Raw genomic sequence first — 21,025 nt, forward strand, 5'->3', positions numbered from 1 at the left:
TAAAACTGTCACTTGATTTTACAAAACAATCTATTTCCTCACTTGGAATGTTACAAAAAAAAGAAACATACGGCCCATTCTGAGACACCACTACCTTTATACTCACACAGCAATTGGTTATATCCATACTGTATAGATCCTTGAATCACCCTCAGAGTACTAGTATCAGATCCATAGATAACTTGCATATGAGCAACACAAAATGCATAATTATATTCTCACATTAATTTTAATATTCTTCCGCTTTTCAGCACATGCCTGGTCACTAACAAATTTAGAACATGGATTCATCCACCATATATGGATGACACAAAAACACAAGAAATGGATAAGTCATTTGTTTAGAATCCTAGATAAAAATAAGTTAGGCTGAGTTCAGGCTTGGGACAGAAGGGATATGGTATTTTTTGTAGCCATATGCAAATAATGTAACTCATACATCAGAAAACTCCATGACCACTCCTCTTTCTGTAATTGTTTGGGCCGTGTCTGACTTTCCAGTCTGCTCATGAAATCCAAATGCTCATTAACAGAGTGACTCACTGAGAACTACTTGGAGCAGTCTGAAAACAGCTTGATGGATTTGTTTCAGCAAGCAAACCCGTTCAAGTGTTCCCCATGGCACAACCAAAAAGGCCTAACCCAGCACAGGTTGATCTTAGAACTTCACACATGCTGAGGAGGCAGGGTTCTCTGCCAACATGCTCTCTTTTGGATTGACAGTCTTCAGCCAGAGAAGAATCAGTGTAAAAATGTAGTACTGGTGTCTCCAAAGTCAAACACATCAGATTCATGCGCCATTGCTGCATTTCATTCCATTTCATCAGCTAATGCAAGTGCACTTCTTCAGAAGTCAATAATCTTTGACATATCATGTATTTTGCCTTTTCTGCATTCCACATTCCTTTGCACATTCTTCTTGTGATGGTAAGAAGCCTCTACAGAGCTTTTCAAATTGCTCTTAGATGACAAAGTATGTTTCAGCATAGATGTTACACAAAGTATTTTCTGATTCAGACTTCCCCATCTATCCTTGAAGCATTAAGAAGTACTTCAAACATATTTCCTTGATACCATTTGGCTCATTGCAGATTTTTGCTGTATTTTAAGCACGCTATTGAATGCATTAAATAACCTCATAATCACATTTAAAGGCTTAGTGATCTAGTGCCACCAATGTACTAAAATATATGATAACAAATGCAGTCAGCATTTTCCATACCATATGCTTGTAAATGTTATTCTGCAGGGAACCAATTAAAACTATGGAAAAATTGGAACACAGACATATGGAACAAAACAAAGCAACTTATCTTGTCACCATGGTGCTTGCTCAGTACATCGATTAGGGAATGGTGATATAGGACAAACAAACGCCACTTTAATTAAAGTGTGCTGAAAGGCAATAAACAGTAGCAATCTAAAACATTCGTTTTTGCTGTGCTGATGTTAGTTTTTGTGCTAATGAGACAGAAGAGAAAAAATACACTCCTGTACAAAAAAAAATCCACAAATGTTCACATTTGAAGAAATGTAACACTAGCATTAATTTATTGACAATTTTCTTCTACTAGCATTCAATGAGAAAAAGACAAAAACTGAAAAGAGATGTTTGGGTTTCAGGGAAATAATTTAAATACTGCTAAGTATAAAAGAATTTTCAGGAAAAAAAAAAAAAGAACCTAAAGCACTTATCTCTTAAATGTCTTTCCACATTTAAGTACATCAAGTACAGTATAAGACAGTACATCAAGGGAACCACTGAATCTAATCCTTGCATTAGACAATGCAATTGACAATTGTAAAAAAAAAAAAACAAAAAAAAACTGGAAGAAATAACTATAACTTTGAAAAATATTCTCCAGAGGAAATAAAAAGTTATGAGAAAGTGGAATCACCATTGCCTCCCAGGCCTGGGGCAAGCCTGGAAATACCTACAGGAGGGAGGATGCTCAAATCTACATTTGCCTTCTTTCTTGTACTGCAGAATAACTCTCAGGTTCCACAGAGCACCACAGTGCTCACTAAAAAGCTTTTTTTTTTTTTTTTTTTTTTTTTAAAAAGTAACAACATAAAGATTGCATATTTTAAGTGAAGATCATGTCTTACTACTCTTGTACAGTGCCAGTGACATCTTAAACTAACTTACAGATGACACTGCAAATAATATGTATGGTGATGATTATCACAGCCTCTCTGAACCTCAGCTCCATTTCACATTGGTCTGCTTTCACATAGAGTATGCGTGTGTCTAAGCAGCTAGGACAGTTAGTACAGAACCAAAGGAACAAGTGATATTAATTTTACTGGTCATCATGTAAATGATCTAGCACTGCCAAGAGCTGTCAAGAACTGCAACATAATAAACAAACTTTCTCACATAGAGTAATAGGCTGATTGTCATTGTATCTATCAACCCCATACACTATCTAAACAGAGGCAAGAGCTTCTATAATGGTAAACAGTATATTGACTAAAGACAAGACTATTTGGTACAATTCAATTTTGTCTTGTAAAAGGTATTTAGCATAGCAAAGAATAGAAATACTATATAGAAGTAGAGAGTAAATATTATTAAAGATAATCTTCATGGTAAACACTTCAACTATTGCTTTAAAGTATGGAATATAACAGACAAAATCATTTAAAGTCTAATTTAAAAGTCAATTGAAGCCTTGTCTGTATTACAAAGCTATAAAACTTTTTTTTTTTTTTTTTTTTTTTTTTTTTTTAAGATATGTCATACCATTCATTTCTGTTGAAAAAGTTGGGTAAGCATAAACAAAATACAAGAACAAGGAACCCACCTGTGATAGATATATTTTGTTTATGGTTTGGCTCAATTTCACCCATTTTGATTAAGCTTTTCACAATGGATTATTTCAGAATTTTATTAAGGAAGAAATAATAGAAATAAGTAGACAAACTAACATGTGAAGAGACACTAATGACAGATTAAGCAAGACTCTACTTCTTCATTTACAGTTTTGCTGAACGTACAAAAGAATCCTCTCAGTTAACAGCAAGGTGAGCAAGTCATCATTCACCCTATATGTGCCCTAGCTAATTCAAAAGACAACAAATATTTTGGAAAAATATATGATTCTGACAAACAAATAACTACATTGATATTTCAACTGTAATTTTTAATTGACAGTTTCCAAAGATGATGTATAATGTACTGTATGTATGATGTACTTTTCATTTATGGAGAATACTGATAGCTTCAGCCCACACAGGGATTTGCTTGATTTTCCTGAACCTTCAAGCTCTAGGTTTTCAACTGAAGAAGATACTGGTAGAAAAAGCAGCATCCATTGATTTCTCTGTCTGCTGTAGTTGAGAACAAAGGGTTCAAAGGTAAGGAGAGAAATGTAAGCTATCAAAAAACAATCTGCTTCCTCTCAGGCTGATATCTTAAATCCATAAAATCATGGAGCTCTAAATTTGCAAAGTGACTCTTAAGCAAAAAAAAAAAATAATAAAAAAAATCAGAGAGCAGAACAACCCTCATAGGCCACATCTTGCACAGAAAGAAGTTCTTAAATCTAACTAAATGAATAAATAAAATTTAAAGTAATAGACAAAAACAAACAAAAAATTAGGTATATGAAAGAGACCAATGCAAGCCAAAATATCTGATGCAGCAGCCAGACCCATTTACTACTTGCGTAGTATAAGAGCACTGATGGGGCATTTAGAGCATGCTCATAATTAAACCATACATCAGTAACCAGCAACACAACATACTCCATCAAATGGACATTCAGTATGTACCAGTAAGATAATTTCTGTGCTCCTACTTATGAAGATGCTGCAACAAATGAACCAGAATTCTTTCCTACTCAAGGTGTTCAAGGTGTTAAAAAAATAAACATCCGTCACCCTTGGAAGTATTGACAAGCATCCAGTTAGACACTTGTCAGAACAGGAACAGTGGTAATACACTTTAAGTTAGAAACTGCTGATGATTTCATGGCAGTACATTGGAAGGTCACTCTCTGTTCTCAATCTACTATTTCTTTAGCTCATGATTTCTGCTTAGTTAATTACATAAAACTCAGCAGATCGGAACACCATTACACAGCATTTTACATAGACTAAGTATTTTAAACTGAAACAAGAGGAGTAACTATGAGTAGCTTTCCTATCCTTATATGGGAAGCATGTGCAGGGCATGCATTGCTGTTGAAAGGATATCTGTTCAGCAGTAATGGAATTAGGAAAGTCTATTAAAAAGAAGCAGGGCATAATTCTTTCCTTTCTTTTAACAGCTCAGTAAGAACTGTATTTTTTCTCCAGATCAGTCAAAGAGGAGCTCATAAGCTATAGCGGCAAAATATTTTTATACAGTCTTATAAGAACATTTCATCTCTGGCTTTAGATGGAGTTCATATATACAAATACCAACATATACTTTCCACTTCAGAATTAAAAAAGAACATCAGATCTTGAACAAACATACTGACTTAGAAAAGATTTGAGATATTCCACTACCTGATCACTGAAACAGATCAGTCAGCTGCTTACATTTATATAAGGACCAAACTGCAGAGGCTTTGTGATTTGAGTCATCTATTACTGGCAGAGAAATACATGAGAATTAAATTTTGAGAATGAGGTCTACTGACAAAAATAGTCTATTAAGGCTATCAAAGGAGATCTACATCCCCATGCTGAAGTCATGTGAATGCAGCATTCCTGTGATTTTAAAGCCAGCGTTACAAAAATACATCGTAATAGCTGCTGTTACTTTGAGGAACCACGATGCTAACAATTACTGTATCTTAGTGTTCCAATTAAAATAAAATTAGAAGGTTTGATTTATATTTGTTTCATTAAAAATAGTGTGTAAGATATACACATAGCAACATAAACTCATGCTTTAACACAAGCATGTCATAAAATACCTGTTCTGCTATGAAGTGTATATTGTGAAGGATTTGAGCTACTTAGCATGCTTAAGTTAACATTAGCAAGAGAAACTGATACTTTTTACTTTGATTTCAGGCAGTCTGTGAAGTCAGTTAATATACAAAGTGATAGTAGTGCTTAATATTAGCAGCATGAGTAATGAAAAGGGGGAAGTTTATAAGTCTACACGAAGCTGCTCCTCATGAATGGTGTTCTCTTTTCAGGTATGCTTCAGCATAAAAAACAAACAAACAAACAAACAAACATTCAAAAAACATAGTAGAAAATATTGAAATGACAATCTCTTAACTAATATGAAACTCCCAGGAAAAAAAAAAAAAAAAAAAAAAAATTAGATCTGGAGGGGGGGGTGCTGAATACTTTCTAAATTTCAGGACACAGAAGACAGATATCATTCCTGTCCTTCATCCATCCTGGCTAAACGATACTAATGACAGCCAGTATCCAAAAATTAAATAAGCAGAGACTCCACATATATTCTCTGAAAGACAAGGGAGGAAAATGCTGGAAGGGGAAAGCAACACATTTCAGAAATTCTGTCTGAACTAAGCATAGCTGTAATGGTAAGGATTTCCCAGGCATTGAAAGTGATTTTTTTTTTTTTTTTTGCCTTTTTTTTTTTTTAAATATAACTTAAGTGCAACTGACTCTCCAAACACCACAGACCTGATGCTAATACCAATCACAGCTCAACCTGAACCCCAAATAAAAGCAAAGTTGCAGAAACAGCATGAAGCTTAGCAGCTTTCTCGAAGAGTGTTACTATGTTTCTCCTATTTCCTTCAAAACATTTTTGCTTGTGTCAGAGAGCACTAAGGTGTGTTAGTGGAAATAAGGTGATTTACTTACTCAATTTTTTGTTATTGCTCTTGGTAAAAAAAAAAAAAAAAAAAAAAAGTAATACTTTGTCCTTTCTTTGAACTTTACTGTATGAACAATTATTTAGCCAAGCTCCCATCTCCAGATTATTGAAAATATTGACTTAACTTTAAATTTCTAAATGTCCCTCACTATTTTAAAATATTCCCACATTTTGTGGGTTTGAGGATATATAGATTACTGTGAGGAAAAGAAACAAACCTAACATATTTGTGATGACATGATGTTACCGTAACCTCTACAAAGAGTGGTTTTACTGTGAAGTCAAAAGGCAAAGACTGTTAAATTATGGATGCAGATGTGCCCAGAGGTATGACCTCTGACATTCTCAGGTACATAAGGTGGTTAAGCTCAGAGGAACAGAATGTCTGTGTATCTTCAAGACACTATTTAATAGTCCAGAATATAAGAGAATTACTGCCCTAGAAGTTTATAAAGCTTTCAGTACGAGGCATAATTGCTTAGGAATTAACATTCCCTACTGAAGCTGTGTACAAACAGCAAGGGATCCTGTTTTCCATCCCCACCTCAAGGATTGCAAGGTCTATGGTCAGTCCCTCTATGTTTGCTCTGGTTGTCCTCACTACCAGCACTGTAAAACCAGAACTAACTAAAGACAACTCAATTCCCACCCTTCTCCTGGTATACAGGTATGCAGGCCTGACAACAGGAACAGAAGACATCACATTTGACTTACTGAGCACATTTAAACTACCAGCTGTAAATAAAAACATCCCATATCTGTTCTGTCTCTTCCTTTTTCTCCCCACTGGTAGCAACACTAATTCAAGGATTTGGTTCCAATCTCCGCAATTAAAGAGCAGATGATAAAGAGCTAAAATCAGACTTGCTGATACCTGCACTCCAGAGACGCTTCAAAAGATGTACTTACAAGAGAGGTGTTTTATGACAGAGACTAGATAGCTTTAGCATTAGGTGTTGGATGACAGAAAAACCTGTCAAAATTAGAAATAACATCGTGTCTCAGCATAGCCTTCTTCATAACAAATAGAAAACCCCTCCTCTTACAGGCAGTGCAGTGGCAGAAGCTACCACCAACGAAGAGGAGAAGAAGGGGAAAACACCTGTCTTTGTGCCTGGAAACACCCTCATTTTTCCAAATGACATTTTGCTCCTTTTATTTGTATTTCTCTCTGGCCTCCCAGCACAGCTATCCATAGGTGCATTTGTAAAGGCTCACCAGAAAAAAGACCTACTTACTAAAGCTCAGTGGGTTTGAGCTATTTTAAACTTTATGCATGTTGATTTACGTTAATTAAATGCCCTCAGAAATGTTGGCAATTATATAAAGCTGGGATCCTGAAATTAATCTCTCTCTAACAATAGAAACTAAAAATTATAGACAGAGTGTGCAAGCATAGGGAAAGGAGGAAATTTTCAAGGCAGCCTTTCACAGTTTATTTAGATTGAGAGGAACAAAAATCAAATAGGATATTTCTGCATTCAGTAAAAAAATCCTTCATATTATCATTCCAATTCTCACTCTTCTCCTTTTTCCTTTTTGTGGTTTTCAGTCCTTGGCTTTGGCCTGTGTTGCTAACTTACCAACTATTCCAAATAAAGTTCCACGATTTCTCCCAACCTATTCCATGCTTGAAAGTGTCAGACCACAACCATGTTCAAAACAGTATTTGGTGTTAATGCACAGGGATACAACAAGGCTTCTGAGTACCCAAATATTCTGTAAAGATGCAGAAACCCCTAGAAAATTCCCATGCACTGTGTGTTAACTACTCTTACTCACACTTTTGGTTATTCTTCTTACTAGAGCAGTGGTTTCTAACTCTCAGTGTACACAACATGCTCTTCCCTCTTTCACCTATCAATCTAACTCACACCCAATTATCGCAATAATGGGTTACTTTCTAAACATTCAGAAATGTGTTAAGGGGTTCTCAAAACAATGACTTGTTGCTCAAAGAAAAAAAACAAGCATGCTTGAATTAGAAAGCATGCCACTCCTTAGCTTCTCTAGATTGTCGTAGATGAATAGCTTATTGTGAGGGCTAAATCTTTTTAACTGGAAGATGAATGATCTTTCTGCTATAGCTGTGCACAGTGTCAGTGACATCCAGTCACCTGTTCTGTTTACTGCAGCTGTGGATTCTGCCAGCATCTCTGGGGGACAAAGCTTAGCCTCTGTTTCCTGTTAAAAACGACAGTCTGTTTACTTTTAATACATTCTCAAGAATCTGTGATGTTCTGATTATATCTGTTAATGACATACTGATGTGTATTTTCAAGGCTGAATATTAGTAAGAGTACATCAAATTATGACTGCATCAAAGAACAGGACTATTTAAGATTTTTATAAAAAGCTTGTAAAAATATGCTTACTTATGTTCCCAGATTTATTTAATTTCAAAGGAAGAGTTGGAAGTTCTCCTTCAAATTTCCTTCAAATCAAAGTGAAAATAGAGCGTTAAGAGTACCTTACATCTTAAACAGGTTTTGTCAGAAATGTAAAAGCTATTGCAGACAATGAGGGCATAAGGAATGTCAAGTTTCCCCTTTATTTAGATGTGTGAACTTCTCTAAGAGGACAGTATTTCTCATATTTATGAAAGATGCCATCCAGACCAGCCTTATTCTGTAACATCTCTGGCCCCTCAGGAACTTTGCTACACACCTCAACACGTTTTAGAAGAAGCCTTCCTAGAGATGAGTGGAAAATACACCATGCTAAATCCTTGTGCATCACCCAACTTTGACATCAGTTGCACTTGCTGGAAGCTGCGCAACAACACTCATATGAGCACACGCATGCATCAGCATGGACACACACAACGTTATCCCCTACCAGTTCAATGGGATTTCAGGAAAAAATCTCCAGCCTTGCACTGTGGCTGGGTTTAGGCATTGAAGGCACAGAACACTGTCCAGGGGCTCCCTCGTCCATTAACCCACTTACAGAGAAAGAGTGCTTGTTCTTCTCTGAGCACACAAGCGACAGTGCGAGAGTACAAGCTAGATGAAAGTGCTATTTTAACAATATGGGCTAAGTGAAAAATGGTACAGATTAATTATACGATGGTACAGCCATATTCAGTCACTACACCTTTCTTCAAGTTTCCTCTATCTCGGCTTCTTTTCTTTTGCTGGTGGATCCTACCTGAAGGATCTATGCAGTCACTTTCACTGGAAACATTAAAATTTAAGCCTGTTCTTTAGAGCATCCATTGCTCTCACAATACAATAAATCAGTAACAGGTATTTTTATGTGCCTAAGAGGTGTTTTCACCTTACAATGTCTTGAATGCTGTCTACTCTATCACCTTTTAACGTTTCAAATTGGGCAGAACAAACACTGGAAAGAACTCCAACTGTAACTTGTGTTACTGTACCACAGGGTTGCTGTTACAGCTCAAAACAATGCTGTGAAATAGTCCTGGGTTTCTCCTGCTTTCTGCCATAAACCCAGCATTTCTTTAGCAGAATTATTTGTTTCTAGACAACCTGTGAGCTTTATTTTTATAACCACTTCTGATTTATGGAAGCAAAGAGTCATTGTTGCTCTTTTAGACAAATGTTAATTTAATATCAGTAATCATCTGTTTAGGAGGAAAGAAGCTAGATTTTAATCATTATTTAATACAGCTACTAACTAGGTTGCTTTTTCCACAGTATCAAACAGCACCAATATAAGCTGTGAAAAACAGATGTGCAAAGAATTGAAATGTATATTTAACTAGCTTAGAAGGTAAATGATTAAACACTTAGTTAACAGTGGAGGACATGTAATTAAGCAGGGCTAAAAAATTTAGGATATCATTTCACATCTTGTTTAGAATCTTGCTTATTTTCCAGCACAATGAGATGCAAAGAGAAATAACCTCACAGGCAGAGAAGAAGAGCTGTCTGGTTATCTCACAATGGACAGCAAGTTGTAAGGTCGAAGAGAAACTGACAGTTCATATGCCAAAAGGCCAATCTACCCTAAACATTGTAAAATGCTCAGAAGAACCAATCTACTTCATTTGTTGGCATGGAATGTGCAATATTACAAATTATTACAAATGTTCAATGTGCAATATTACAAGCAGTTATGGAAAATCACAAAGTACTTGAACTACAACATAGTGCCACTATTGAAATTTACTGTGAAATTTAGTTTCACATACGTTGGTATGTATGCCCCTACCCCTGAAGGCCATATTGCAATATTATGGTTCTGACCATTGAATATGCTACTGATAAGACAGAAAAGAGAAAAACAGAGGAAATAGAGGGAAAAGGGAATTAAAAGTAACTACATGTATTTCATTCTGTTTCCATTTCCAAGAGGTACAAAGTTGAGGAGAAAAGGAAAGCACAATTTAAACTCATCTGCTATAAACATGAGCAAGAAAATAGAGCATTTTTAAATACAGTGTTTGATTTTAGCATACCGAAAACAGCCTCTCTTGCTTTTATGGTATAAACTAAATGCTATCAAAATTGCAATTACTCCTTATTTTGACCACTGTAACACATAAAAGAATTTAAATTCCCACCCTAAAAGAAAAGTTGCAAGGCAAGAATATAGTCTCAAATAAGTTCCGCAAGTTCTACAAGAAAACAAACCAAAACAAGAAATTCAATAAAAACCCCAAAAGTTTTCTTAAACTTTTTTTTTTTTTTTTAAATGTTTGTGCCACCACAGACATTTTGGTAAAGAGAAACATTTGAATTATTTTATATGGACACAGATATAGAATACAGAAATAACATATAAACTATTTCCATAACAAGTAAGTCACATACTTTAACTTCTATTTCCAAAAATCAAGATCTCAGCATTTTCAGTCAAGCAGGCTTCAGTCTTCATACTTACCCAAGCTTCGCTAAAAATATTTCTTTAGAACAATTCATTTTCTTTATTAACTGTAATTTGTATTTTATTTAGAAACTGTATTTTTTTTTTCAAATGATGAGACTGTAATTGGCCCAATTCTCACACAGGAGGAGGAGCTGTTAAATTGATGGGGTTTTTGTTTTGTTTCAAAGGAAGGTTCAACAACTGAGACAGGCTCAAATAGCTGTTCTGCAAACTTTGTAAAACTGATCAACCAAAATACTTCAGACTCAAGCTTAGAAATGCTACCACTTCCATTACAAGACGCAAAAAGAGTTGTCAATAGAAAACTGTGCAGTGATTTTGAGAGGTGAACAAATAGCTTCTAAGATTAGATCACTTAACTCATTTTCACATGTGATCTAAAACAGGATATGAGTCCATGTCTCTGGAGATGAAAGACTAGAACTCCAAACTGCACTACTCTCTCATATCTGGAATGAATGCTTTAATGCTGTTTCCATAGTTATGTCAAACTTCCAAAAAACAAACGATGCCACTGCCTTTTCTTTTTCTTCCTAAAACTGCCAATTCTCAAAGGATGGAACAGCTTTGTGCAGCTCTCTGGAATCTAACTGTTTTTATATGAGTTTGTGTGCCTAGACCCTCAGGGGAAAAAAAAAAAAAAAAAAAATCTGTGAATGTGGTAAACTTGAATTACAGTATTTTTGCTAATGAAAACATTACCATAACTAATATATCACCTATTGCTCCAACTGAGTTAAAAAAGGATAGCTAAGTCAATCTGTACCAAAAAGAAAAAAAAAAAAAAAAAAGGGGGGGGGGAGGAGAGACAGGGAAGAAAAAATAAGGAATTTGCTTTGTTTTCTTCACTACAGTTCTTTCAACTGGATGGATATTTTTCATTTTTATGCTTGGTGCACTAGAAGATCAAAAAACTCAAGGCAACACAAAAACTAATACCAAAACAGACAAGCCAGAAGTGAAACAGTGTTTTTAAAAACCATTCATGTTCTTTCAACTTGGTAGGACTATCTACCTCAAATGTATAAGAAAAACATATAGAAACCTATCAGGCTAACCTTTCCAAATTTCATACAGACATAAACCTCATAAATGCACAACATACTCTGAAACCATGTAAGGCCATTTGGTCTTCTGGGTATATGAACGCTCAAGATAAAGTCTCAAATAGATTTACGTGTGAGAAAACTAGTTAAATAAACACAAAGTTTCTGTGGACTGCATACACGCACTACCAAAAAAAAAAAAAAAAAGTGTACTTTTCTAACAAGTTAACCTATCACTGTGTTCCTTCTGACTCAGCTGTAATCCTGCCATGCCTGCAAATGACTTTGAGTGTTAAAACCTTTGTTAAGTAAAGTCTGCTGAAGCAGTCAACTGATCACTTGCCAACTGTCTATATTTAGGCCTCCAAGTGTTTTAAAGTTTACCATTTGTTGCTGCTTCTCTGAAAAGTCAAATACACTCCAAATAGAGTAATTATGCTTCTCACCAAAAAAAAAAAATTAATTAAAAAAAAAAAAAGAGTTATTTTCCTGCTAACCCAATGACTGCTGAACAGCATACAAGGTTTACCATGCAGAATCTCCCTTCTCTGCCACCACACCACCTAGACTCTGTGTCTCCACTAATTTCTGTGAGTCACGGTAGAATCTGAAGAAACATTTCAGATGTTTCTTCTTCCTTGAAAGATCTCAACTTTGCTCATGACTTTGTAAATAAATAAAAAAAAAAAGCAAACAAGTATTTATTAACTACAATAATTCATATGTTCTGTATCACAATGTAATCATTGTACAATAAGATTAACCATTAGAGAAAAGGTCACTCCAGTGTGATGGTCTGTCACTCAGTCAAAGGCTGGTTCAACAGCTAACTTGGCTAGTCTATGTCATGTGCTGTACATGCAGCCACTTCCACACAGAAGACTAAAAACAGAATTAGAACTGTGTCAATTATGAAAAGGGATAAATATAATTATTGCTACCAAGATCTAGCAGAATTTCCAAAGAGTACAAAACAGGTAAGTCATATCAAACAATTATTCTGCAAAATTGCACTGTACCCTAGACAGTAGTTGACGTAAGGAGGCCTATGACTGATAAATTAAGGCTTGAGGGGATTTTACAAAAGCAGGTTATGACTGCACAAAATGGAACTGGGCCAGCACATTAGATCTATTAGGTCGATTACACTGTGTTCCCTTATTGTCAAATGACACCACAGACAAGGAAGGAGAACCATCTGACATCATCAAGATGTCACTCGTCTCTGATTTGTTCCTAACCTTCTCACTGCCAGTCTGCCGTCCTTACCATGCTGCAATCTATTAGCATCTCATTAGAGCAAGTGATATCATTCCAGTTGTTAAGGACCTGCTGGCACCAGGCCATCTTCTTTGGAGAAAAAGAACAAAACCGGAATGTTTCCGAGTCACTGAAGCACTGAATCTGACCACCCCCAGAACTGCAGGATGACAAGCAGGGTTTTGGTTCAGACCAGGGACTGACCCTTTCAAAATCCCACACTTTGTCCACACCAGAACCTCACCATAAACTCAAACTTGGCATGGCTCAAGAAGAGCTTTCACCCCTTCCCCCTTTTCTCCATTACTCTCTCACAGGGATGTACATAAACATAGAGGGGGAAACAAAACTGTGGTGCCCTTCACCCAGGCCCACCACCTTGGTGCCACAATCAGTTTAGACACACATATACCCTGGCTCCCATCCTGCCTATTGCCACATCCTGCAGGTTTTCTTTCCTATCTACCTCTCCTGTCTCCCCTCAGAGCTGACAGTCAGGCTGTCTATACCCTGTGGTTTAATCACAGAAGTGCTCTTCTGCTCTAGTAAAGGCACTCTGGCAGCTCCCAGTAACCTGCTGTGAAACATCTTTCCTCAGAGCCACCATATTGTCTCTGACTATGCATGCCTCTCCACGCAGCTCTCCTAGGTCTGTCACTTTAAGCAGACTCTCTAACCTACATTTTCTAACCTTTACAAACCTTCCTTTGCTTCACCTACCATCTCCCATTCAACAATGAAATCTTAATTTCTATCTCAGGTTGGTCAGTAACAACGAAGAATCAGACCTTGCTTCCTCCCATGCTGTCCCCACACTTAAAGACACATTTCCCTACCATCTTCCTTTTTCAAACTCTCACTCAAAGATTAAATGGATAAGATGGACAAAACATTAACAAATAGGTTAGGATATGTGAACATTATCACACCTACTTATTACCAACATGTTACTGCCCTAGATTTCTCTGCTTCCTCCTTCAGGCTTTCCAACTTAATTTTAGGGACTCTTTAAAAGAGAGAGTGAGTGTTTACAAAGTATTTGTTTAGCTTCTAGCAAAATTGGATCCTGGTTAATACTACAGCAACACAAATAGGTATAGCACAATACCTTAGTAAATTGACTTAGAGCACTGGATGACTTTGGGATTTAGCTCTGTGCAGAACAGTGAGCATAATATGTCAGCTATACAAATGATTCAACACCCAGAATGTTATTCAGGATAGAATTTTGCCTCATCTTGATTGTTCTGATGTACTTCAGCACTTTCAATGAAAATTCACTAAGATGTGCTTTATTCTTCCACTTCCAATGTCTGTGTATGTGTGTTTGTAACAAATGAGAGGATATTACTACACCAGAAAAGGATAAAAGCTGAGAAAAATAATATATATTATTTTTAAACAATATCCTATTTCTGTCCTCCAAATGCAAAAAAAAAAAAAATAAAAATCCATGAGGAAAAGCATTTTCATCTCTAAAATTTCTGCCATGTATTTGTAGTCTGCATGACTTTACTGGAATTGTAAAAAGCTATTAAATCATCCAGTATATTTTCCATACAACTGTAGGCTGTATTTTAAAGTAGTTTTCATCCAAATCAAGGTTTATTTTGGTTTGCTTTTAAGAAGCGGCTTCCTATTCTTTATTTGGAAGACTGCTCTTGTAGCTAGAATACCTGATTTTCAGGAAATATTTTCTTGTTATTAAGCTTCTATCAAGCTTTTTGTAATTTTTTTTTAATTCATCATCATTCATACTCTTAATTCTATACATACTCTAAGTGTCCTGCTAAATGGAGTCAAATCCTCTGTGTGCTGCTGGACTAATGCAAAGAAGATACATGAGAGGGTTAGACTTGATTCCTTCAGTTAATACGTGAAAGCTTTTTTTTTTTTTTTTTAAACTTCTTCGTTTAGATGGATTTAACAATTTCTATGAAAATAACTTCCAATTCACTTCTATAATGTTATTCCCTTCCCATAAAGCCACCAGTTCATTCCAGTAAAAATCAAAAAAATTTTTTCAAAGTAAGCATTAGCCATCATTGAGAACAAAACTCCAGACTGGCAGATAAAAGGCAATATGAATAAACATGTAAGTGACTCAGCTTGTTTTCAAACTGCAGTCACATAAATCTGTTCAAGTCATGCCATCATCAGTAACTGTTCTTTTAACTTCTTTGACTTAGAAGCACAGAATTCATTTTTCATAGCCATCAAAGCAGTACCATAGAAGACTTCTAGTAAATTCTGAAGGGCATCTCCCCGGTCATGGGTCTGGCCCTCACTTTGGAAAATGTCCAGTCACAGTAAATTTTTTTCTGGTCAAGTATTTCTGGGAGCATAATTCTCTGTTTGCACCATGTATTATTCTGTAAGCTGTAACATTGGTTTGGCGTTATAGCCTCTTTTCTTACAGCAGCAAGGGATTAAAAGAACTTGAAGTTTGTTTGGCTCTTTTTTTTTTTTTTTATCCAAGTACTGCTAACTGCTGAAGATGACACAGCATTTGGAAAGATTATTTCCCCAGCTAATCTACTATTCTCTGCAGAGGGAGGGCCATCTTTCAATTGCTAGTTTGAAGCAGTTTGCTGCAGTATGTGGGTATATCAGTATCATCTGCACATTAAGCCCTTTCCAGGGCTCTTTCTGTCCTCTTTGATTACCTGAAGCCACCATATGAAGCATTAGGCTCTCCAATGAGCACAGACCTAAGGCCAGGGAATAAGCATTGGCTGCCTGCCATTGTTTTAGCATCTTCCAAGGGGAATTCTGGTTTTGTTGTTGTTATTGTTTGTATGTTTTGTTTTTAAGTCTTACAGTTTCTTTCTTGACAGACTCCTTTGATTTAGCTTCTCACAGTTGTTCAGCTTCACTGCAAACTGTCTGAGGAATGTGGAAATACTTATAAACAATCACACTTTGCTAACTCGTGCAGCACACAGTATTTGACATCAGATAACTACTATTGAAAGAATTTCTGAATTTTTAGTTCTCTATTTAATTGCCTTTAACATTCTGATAAACATTCTGATAATTACTGTGAAGTTACATCATTGAAACCTTAGGCTTTTGATTTGTTTTTGTAACTGAATTATACAAAATGATGTATTGATCAACCAGCCACTCTTCTCCCACTTGAGAGATTAGCTGTGCCTGAAACAGTCTAACCCAGAGAGAGACAGACTGATCTTCCATCAAACAGATCAACAACATAATATCCTGGGAAAGAGACAACAAGATTTTGTGAAGCATGACGTTTTTCTACAAAATCTTTTAAAATTCTTTGAATAAGTCAACAAGCATGAAATAAGAACAGGATAGTCAATGCATTGTACTTAGCTCTACGGAAATGCTATTGACAAGCTTCCTAGAGGCTGCTAAAGAAACTAAATCCCCAAAGAAGGCGGAGGGGGGGAGGGAGGAGGAGGTTAGATTCTCCCATGCATTAATAAAGAACTAAAAGTTATAGAAAAAAAGGACAGGAACAGGAAAGGTCAATTCTCCATAATGAAGGAAAATGTCTGTAAAATGTCTGTGAAGGACTCTCTACAAGGATCTATGATGGGATATGCCACTCTTTGTATCCATAAATAATAAATAATATTACTTCCAGTAGGTCAGGCAGACAAATAATGAGGTGACAAAAGCTGCACACAATACCACATTATTCAGGAAAGTCAAATCTAAAGCTGCTTACAAGAGCTGCAAAAAGGACTCATGACACTGAGGGAGTAGGCAATGAGATAGTAAATGAAAATGACATCTGAAAAGCGCAGACTATAAAGAATGTAAGGAAACAAAGCCACCTCTGTGTTTTAACTTATTTAGGTACACAGCCAGATGGGCTTTAAGTTAGGTATTACTAAGCAGAAAAGGCATCACACATCCATTGCAGGTAATACTCTGAAAGAACCAGAAAACTGCTTTCTGACAGTAAAATAAATAAGTAGACTATCAAGAACTCTTAAGAAAAGGGAAAAAGCCTGAAACATCATTATGCTACTGTATATATGCATATACTACTGTGCCTTACATACTGCAGGTAATTCTGGGCTCCACAACTTTCAAAGGGTTAATAAAATTACAATTTCAAAGGGTTAATAAAATTACAAAATCTTCAGAGAGAGGCCACAAGGATGATCAGAGCAATAGATCAGTGCTTGCATAAGAAGAGACAATGGAAAACATTAGCTTGGAAATCTTTGGAGAGAAGAAAAGAGAGGTATGGTAATACTTAACTAAATGTCCTAGAGAAAGTGAACAAAAAATACTTGTACTTATTCAAGGCATAAGAACCACAGAACACCCATTAAAACTGTCAGGCAGATGGTGTGTAACAAACAAAAGGGGGTTTGCCTTATCACACAGGGCACGTGATAAAACGGTAAAACTCACTGTCTTGGATTCTGTGAGAAGCCAAAGCATAAATGGACTTTAAAAACAAATAGCAAACCTAGACTACTGGCTGTAGCTTTGACTAACGTATTATTTCAGACACAAATTTTGAGCTAAGCTTTTAAAGCCTAAACAGCAGATATACGTATATTCTATTGCTCATAATCTTCCTTTAGCCAAGACAAAACATTGGTTGCGAATGACCTGTGGTCTCTTAGCTTCTGTTGTTCTCACATTTCTACCATACTTGGGAAAGACTGCAAAGAAACTTGTAGGACTGAACCATAAATACCTGGAAACATCAATGCAGCAACTATTTATATTCTGCCACGTTCTGCTCTCCAACCTTTTCTCTCCTTGAGTTTACATAGACTATACATAGCAAGTTTAAATATCTATATTGAAAATTACTAAAAACATTCTGTGATTTCATGGAAAGTCATAAAAGCAAAATGAATTGCTCTTAGAGAAGGAAAAGCCTACTGGAGACTTCACTTTATAATATGCGGAGAATTTTCCTTTCTGTTAAGAGGAAGAGTTAGAAAACAACAACAACAAATGTTTAAGTCCTTTCTGTTGCATATTCCTAGGCTAGAATTTGCTCCATGTAGAAAAACAGCCTTGATTAATGTTGTGGCTGGAGCCAGAGCCAAATGAATGATGAAGCACTTGCAGTAATAGGTTCCCCTGCATAGTCTGGAGCATTTCTTCTTCTGGCATAGTCTGTAGCTATTGTTTATGAGTAAAGAAAATTTTCCTGTATTCATGCTGAGTAGCACTCATGTAGTCAGAACACTGCAATCAGTTTAACCCAGTAAGACTAACCATGGTGTGAAATACTAATCTTGTAAGTCTGGCATCATCCAGCCTCTGAGATACAATTGCAGGGCTTTAGTGTCTTCCACAGGTAGGGCTGCAGTAGCAGGGTGACACATAGCAGCAGCTCATCGGTTCTGAGCCATCCACCCATTTACCCACACAGCATTAGCTTACATTGGTAGCAAATTAGGCATAGCCCTTTCTTTGCCCCAGCCTACTGCTAGCTTCTATCAGCCGAGAAAGATTTCCCACAAAAGCCTTGACCAAGAAAGGGTGGAAAAAGTGTCATCAACCTTTTCTGCAGCAGAATGCTACTCTGAACTGCATTCTTCATGCTCCTGTGGTACAAACTAAATCAGTGAGTTGAAGTCGACCTATAAGATTTATAATCTTTTTCTGAACTGAACATTCTCATGTCCAGATCCCTCTTCTTCATTCCAGCCACACTTGGCACAGACACGTACAAGAAGACAGCATGGTCAGAAAGACCCCCCCAGTGCTCCTCCTGTAGAGAAGACTACTCCAAAACAGGCATTCTTCTCCCAAAGTTCAGGAGATACAAAGAGATGTTTACATTTCTTTGGAAAGACGCACATTGCAGGAATAAGATGTGCTGCTATTTAATTGTTGTTCTCTACATCCCATCTGAATTAAATAAATAACATTTTTTACTGTCCATGGACTTCTTCTGATTATAGTTTTCTAGACAACTCCTTTCTGATTATCAACGGCTATTCAGAAAGATTAATGTAGTACATACTTTTAGTTGTTCTTAGCGCTCGCTGTTTACTTGTGGTGCAGAGAGGACTACTATCATAAGAAAAACAATTTTTATTAATAATATTAAGTGAGGCCACCTTCGTTATACTCAAGCAGAAAACTTGTCAAAACCAAAACTTCAGTTCAAAGGTTGCATTATACAAAATACCAATGGGAAAATGTATTAAGTATTTATAACTGCATTATGCAGTATCTCTTAACAGGGCTACTGATGCTTATGCTGCTTAGATAAAAATGTACGGGAAACGCTTTCTTTGCAAGTTCCTAAAAAAAACATGGTAAAACAATTTAGCTGGTGTGCAATCAACATATGATCAAGTATAAACAGTTCATGCTTATCCTTTACACATGTCAACATTGTTAAATATTAATGGACCCACCAAGGGATTTTATCTTCTACTTTATCATTCCTCTAAAAATTGCCTTCATTCTCTAATACTTTTAATATATATATGATAACCAAAGATGGTATAATAAACTTTCTTTTACATGATATTACATAGAGAGCATGATGGCTATAGGAGAATGGGATTTTTGTTTTTACAATTGCTCAGTCTCCAAAGATGCATAACAGGGCTATAAAACAGGGAAGGCCCTGATATTCTTCTTATCTACAGTGAAGTTTAGTTACGTATATTTTGTTACGTACAATAAGTTCTCCGGAGGATGAGACCCACCTCTGCAAGCACAGGAGGCCCAGTCCCCAAGAACTACAAGGTAAGACTAGCAGCAAGGGGAGTTTCCTTACTAGCCTATAATTTGTCCTGTAATTATACACTTACTAGAAATGTGATGGCTGGCAGAAGTAATCACAGCCCATGAAAGGTAACAACCGTGAAACTGAGTTTTGCACGGGTACCAGTCCTCACAATCAGAAACAAGCTGGCACGAGACCACACCAGACTTTAAAACATACCACTTTTGCACTGCATATAGAGGGGAGAATAGCTCCTGCTCCTTGGGGCCAGACTATCAGGCACTGCAAACAGCATAAACGTGCTGCAGCTTCACATAGCCCCACCAAGAGTCATCCGACAACAGGACACATAAACCTGTGCGCCTGCTAACACGATACTAACTACCTACAGCTGCTTAAACTCAATTACAGAGTCAGTCTTTAAGCACCCTTGCAGATTCCCGTTAAGCCTTACTATCCAAACTCGTCCTGTACATCCAGACCACAGAAACATCCGTGTTGCAGTGCCTTCTGGCACAATTCTTCCCCCGCACAACCACACAACTTGATGCGTCCCAAAGTCCCTGCAAACAAGCATGCAATCCCAGCGCAGCACCCCGGCATTATTCAGCAATAATCACAGTGCCAGCAGCAGCGACCGGGACGCTCCCCATCCCCACCACGCGCCCCGCACGGCGCTGAGGTCGCGAGCCCCCTGCCCACCCTCCCGCCCACCCGGACCGGGAGGCCGGGGGTCTCCCGTAGCCGCGGCTCACCAGCTGGCAGCGGGCGCGCTGCAGGAACTCCTCCATGGTGCGGGCGGGCAGAGCCCCGCAGCCCCGCTCCGCACCGCACCGCACCGCGCCCCGCAGCACCGCGCCCCGCAGCACCGCGCCCCGCAGCACCGCGCCCCGCAGCACCGCGACGCGATCCCGCCGGCGCCACGCCCGCGGCCACGCCCACCCCGCCACGCCCACCGAGGCCACGCCCCCCGCGGGTGGTGACGTCAGGCCGCGCCACAATTTGGGCCGGCGGGGGGGTGGTGCAGTTTACGAGCACTGGGTAGACCTGGCGGCCGGTCGCACAGCCCTCGGCCTCGGAGGCCGGCTCCCGGCCGAGCCGAGCTGAGTCGAGTCGCAAAGGAGCGGGGGAGACCTCATCTTTCTGCACATGCACCTCAAAGGAGGCTGCAGCGGGTGGGGACTAGCCTCCTCCTAAGCAACAAGTGGGAAACGGCCTCAAGTTGCACCAAGGGAGGTCTAGGTTGGGTATTAGGAAGAATTTCTTCACTGAAAGGGCTGTGAGGCATTGGAACAGGCTGCCCAGGGAAGTGGTGGAGTCACCATCCCTGAAGGTCTTTAAAAGACGTTTAGATGTAGAGCTTAGGGATAT

General features: G+C 37.7%; 1 protein-coding gene across 2 annotated transcripts in view; it reads right to left on the reverse strand.

Annotated features, from left to right (window-relative positions):
- The window catches only part of PRUNE2 (prune homolog 2 with BCH domain), a 136,737-nt gene extending 116,232 nt beyond the window's left edge, over positions 1 to 20,505 (reverse strand). For both annotated transcript variants that reach the window (XM_082783678.1, XM_082783677.1), the window contains exon 1: positions 20,410 to 20,505. In XM_082783678.1, coding sequence (XP_082639804.1) covers positions 20,410 to 20,445 — 36 coding nt within the window. In that variant the 5' untranslated portion in view covers positions 20,446 to 20,505. The remainder of the gene's footprint in view (positions 1 to 20,409) is intronic.
- Positions 20,506 to 21,025: the final 520 nt, after the last annotated feature.

The sequence above is a fragment of the Aythya marila genome (genome assembly GCF_965140915.1).
Source record: "Aythya marila genome assembly, chromosome: Z".
In the NCBI taxonomy this organism is placed as follows: domain Eukaryota; kingdom Metazoa; phylum Chordata; class Aves; order Anseriformes; family Anatidae; genus Aythya; species Aythya marila.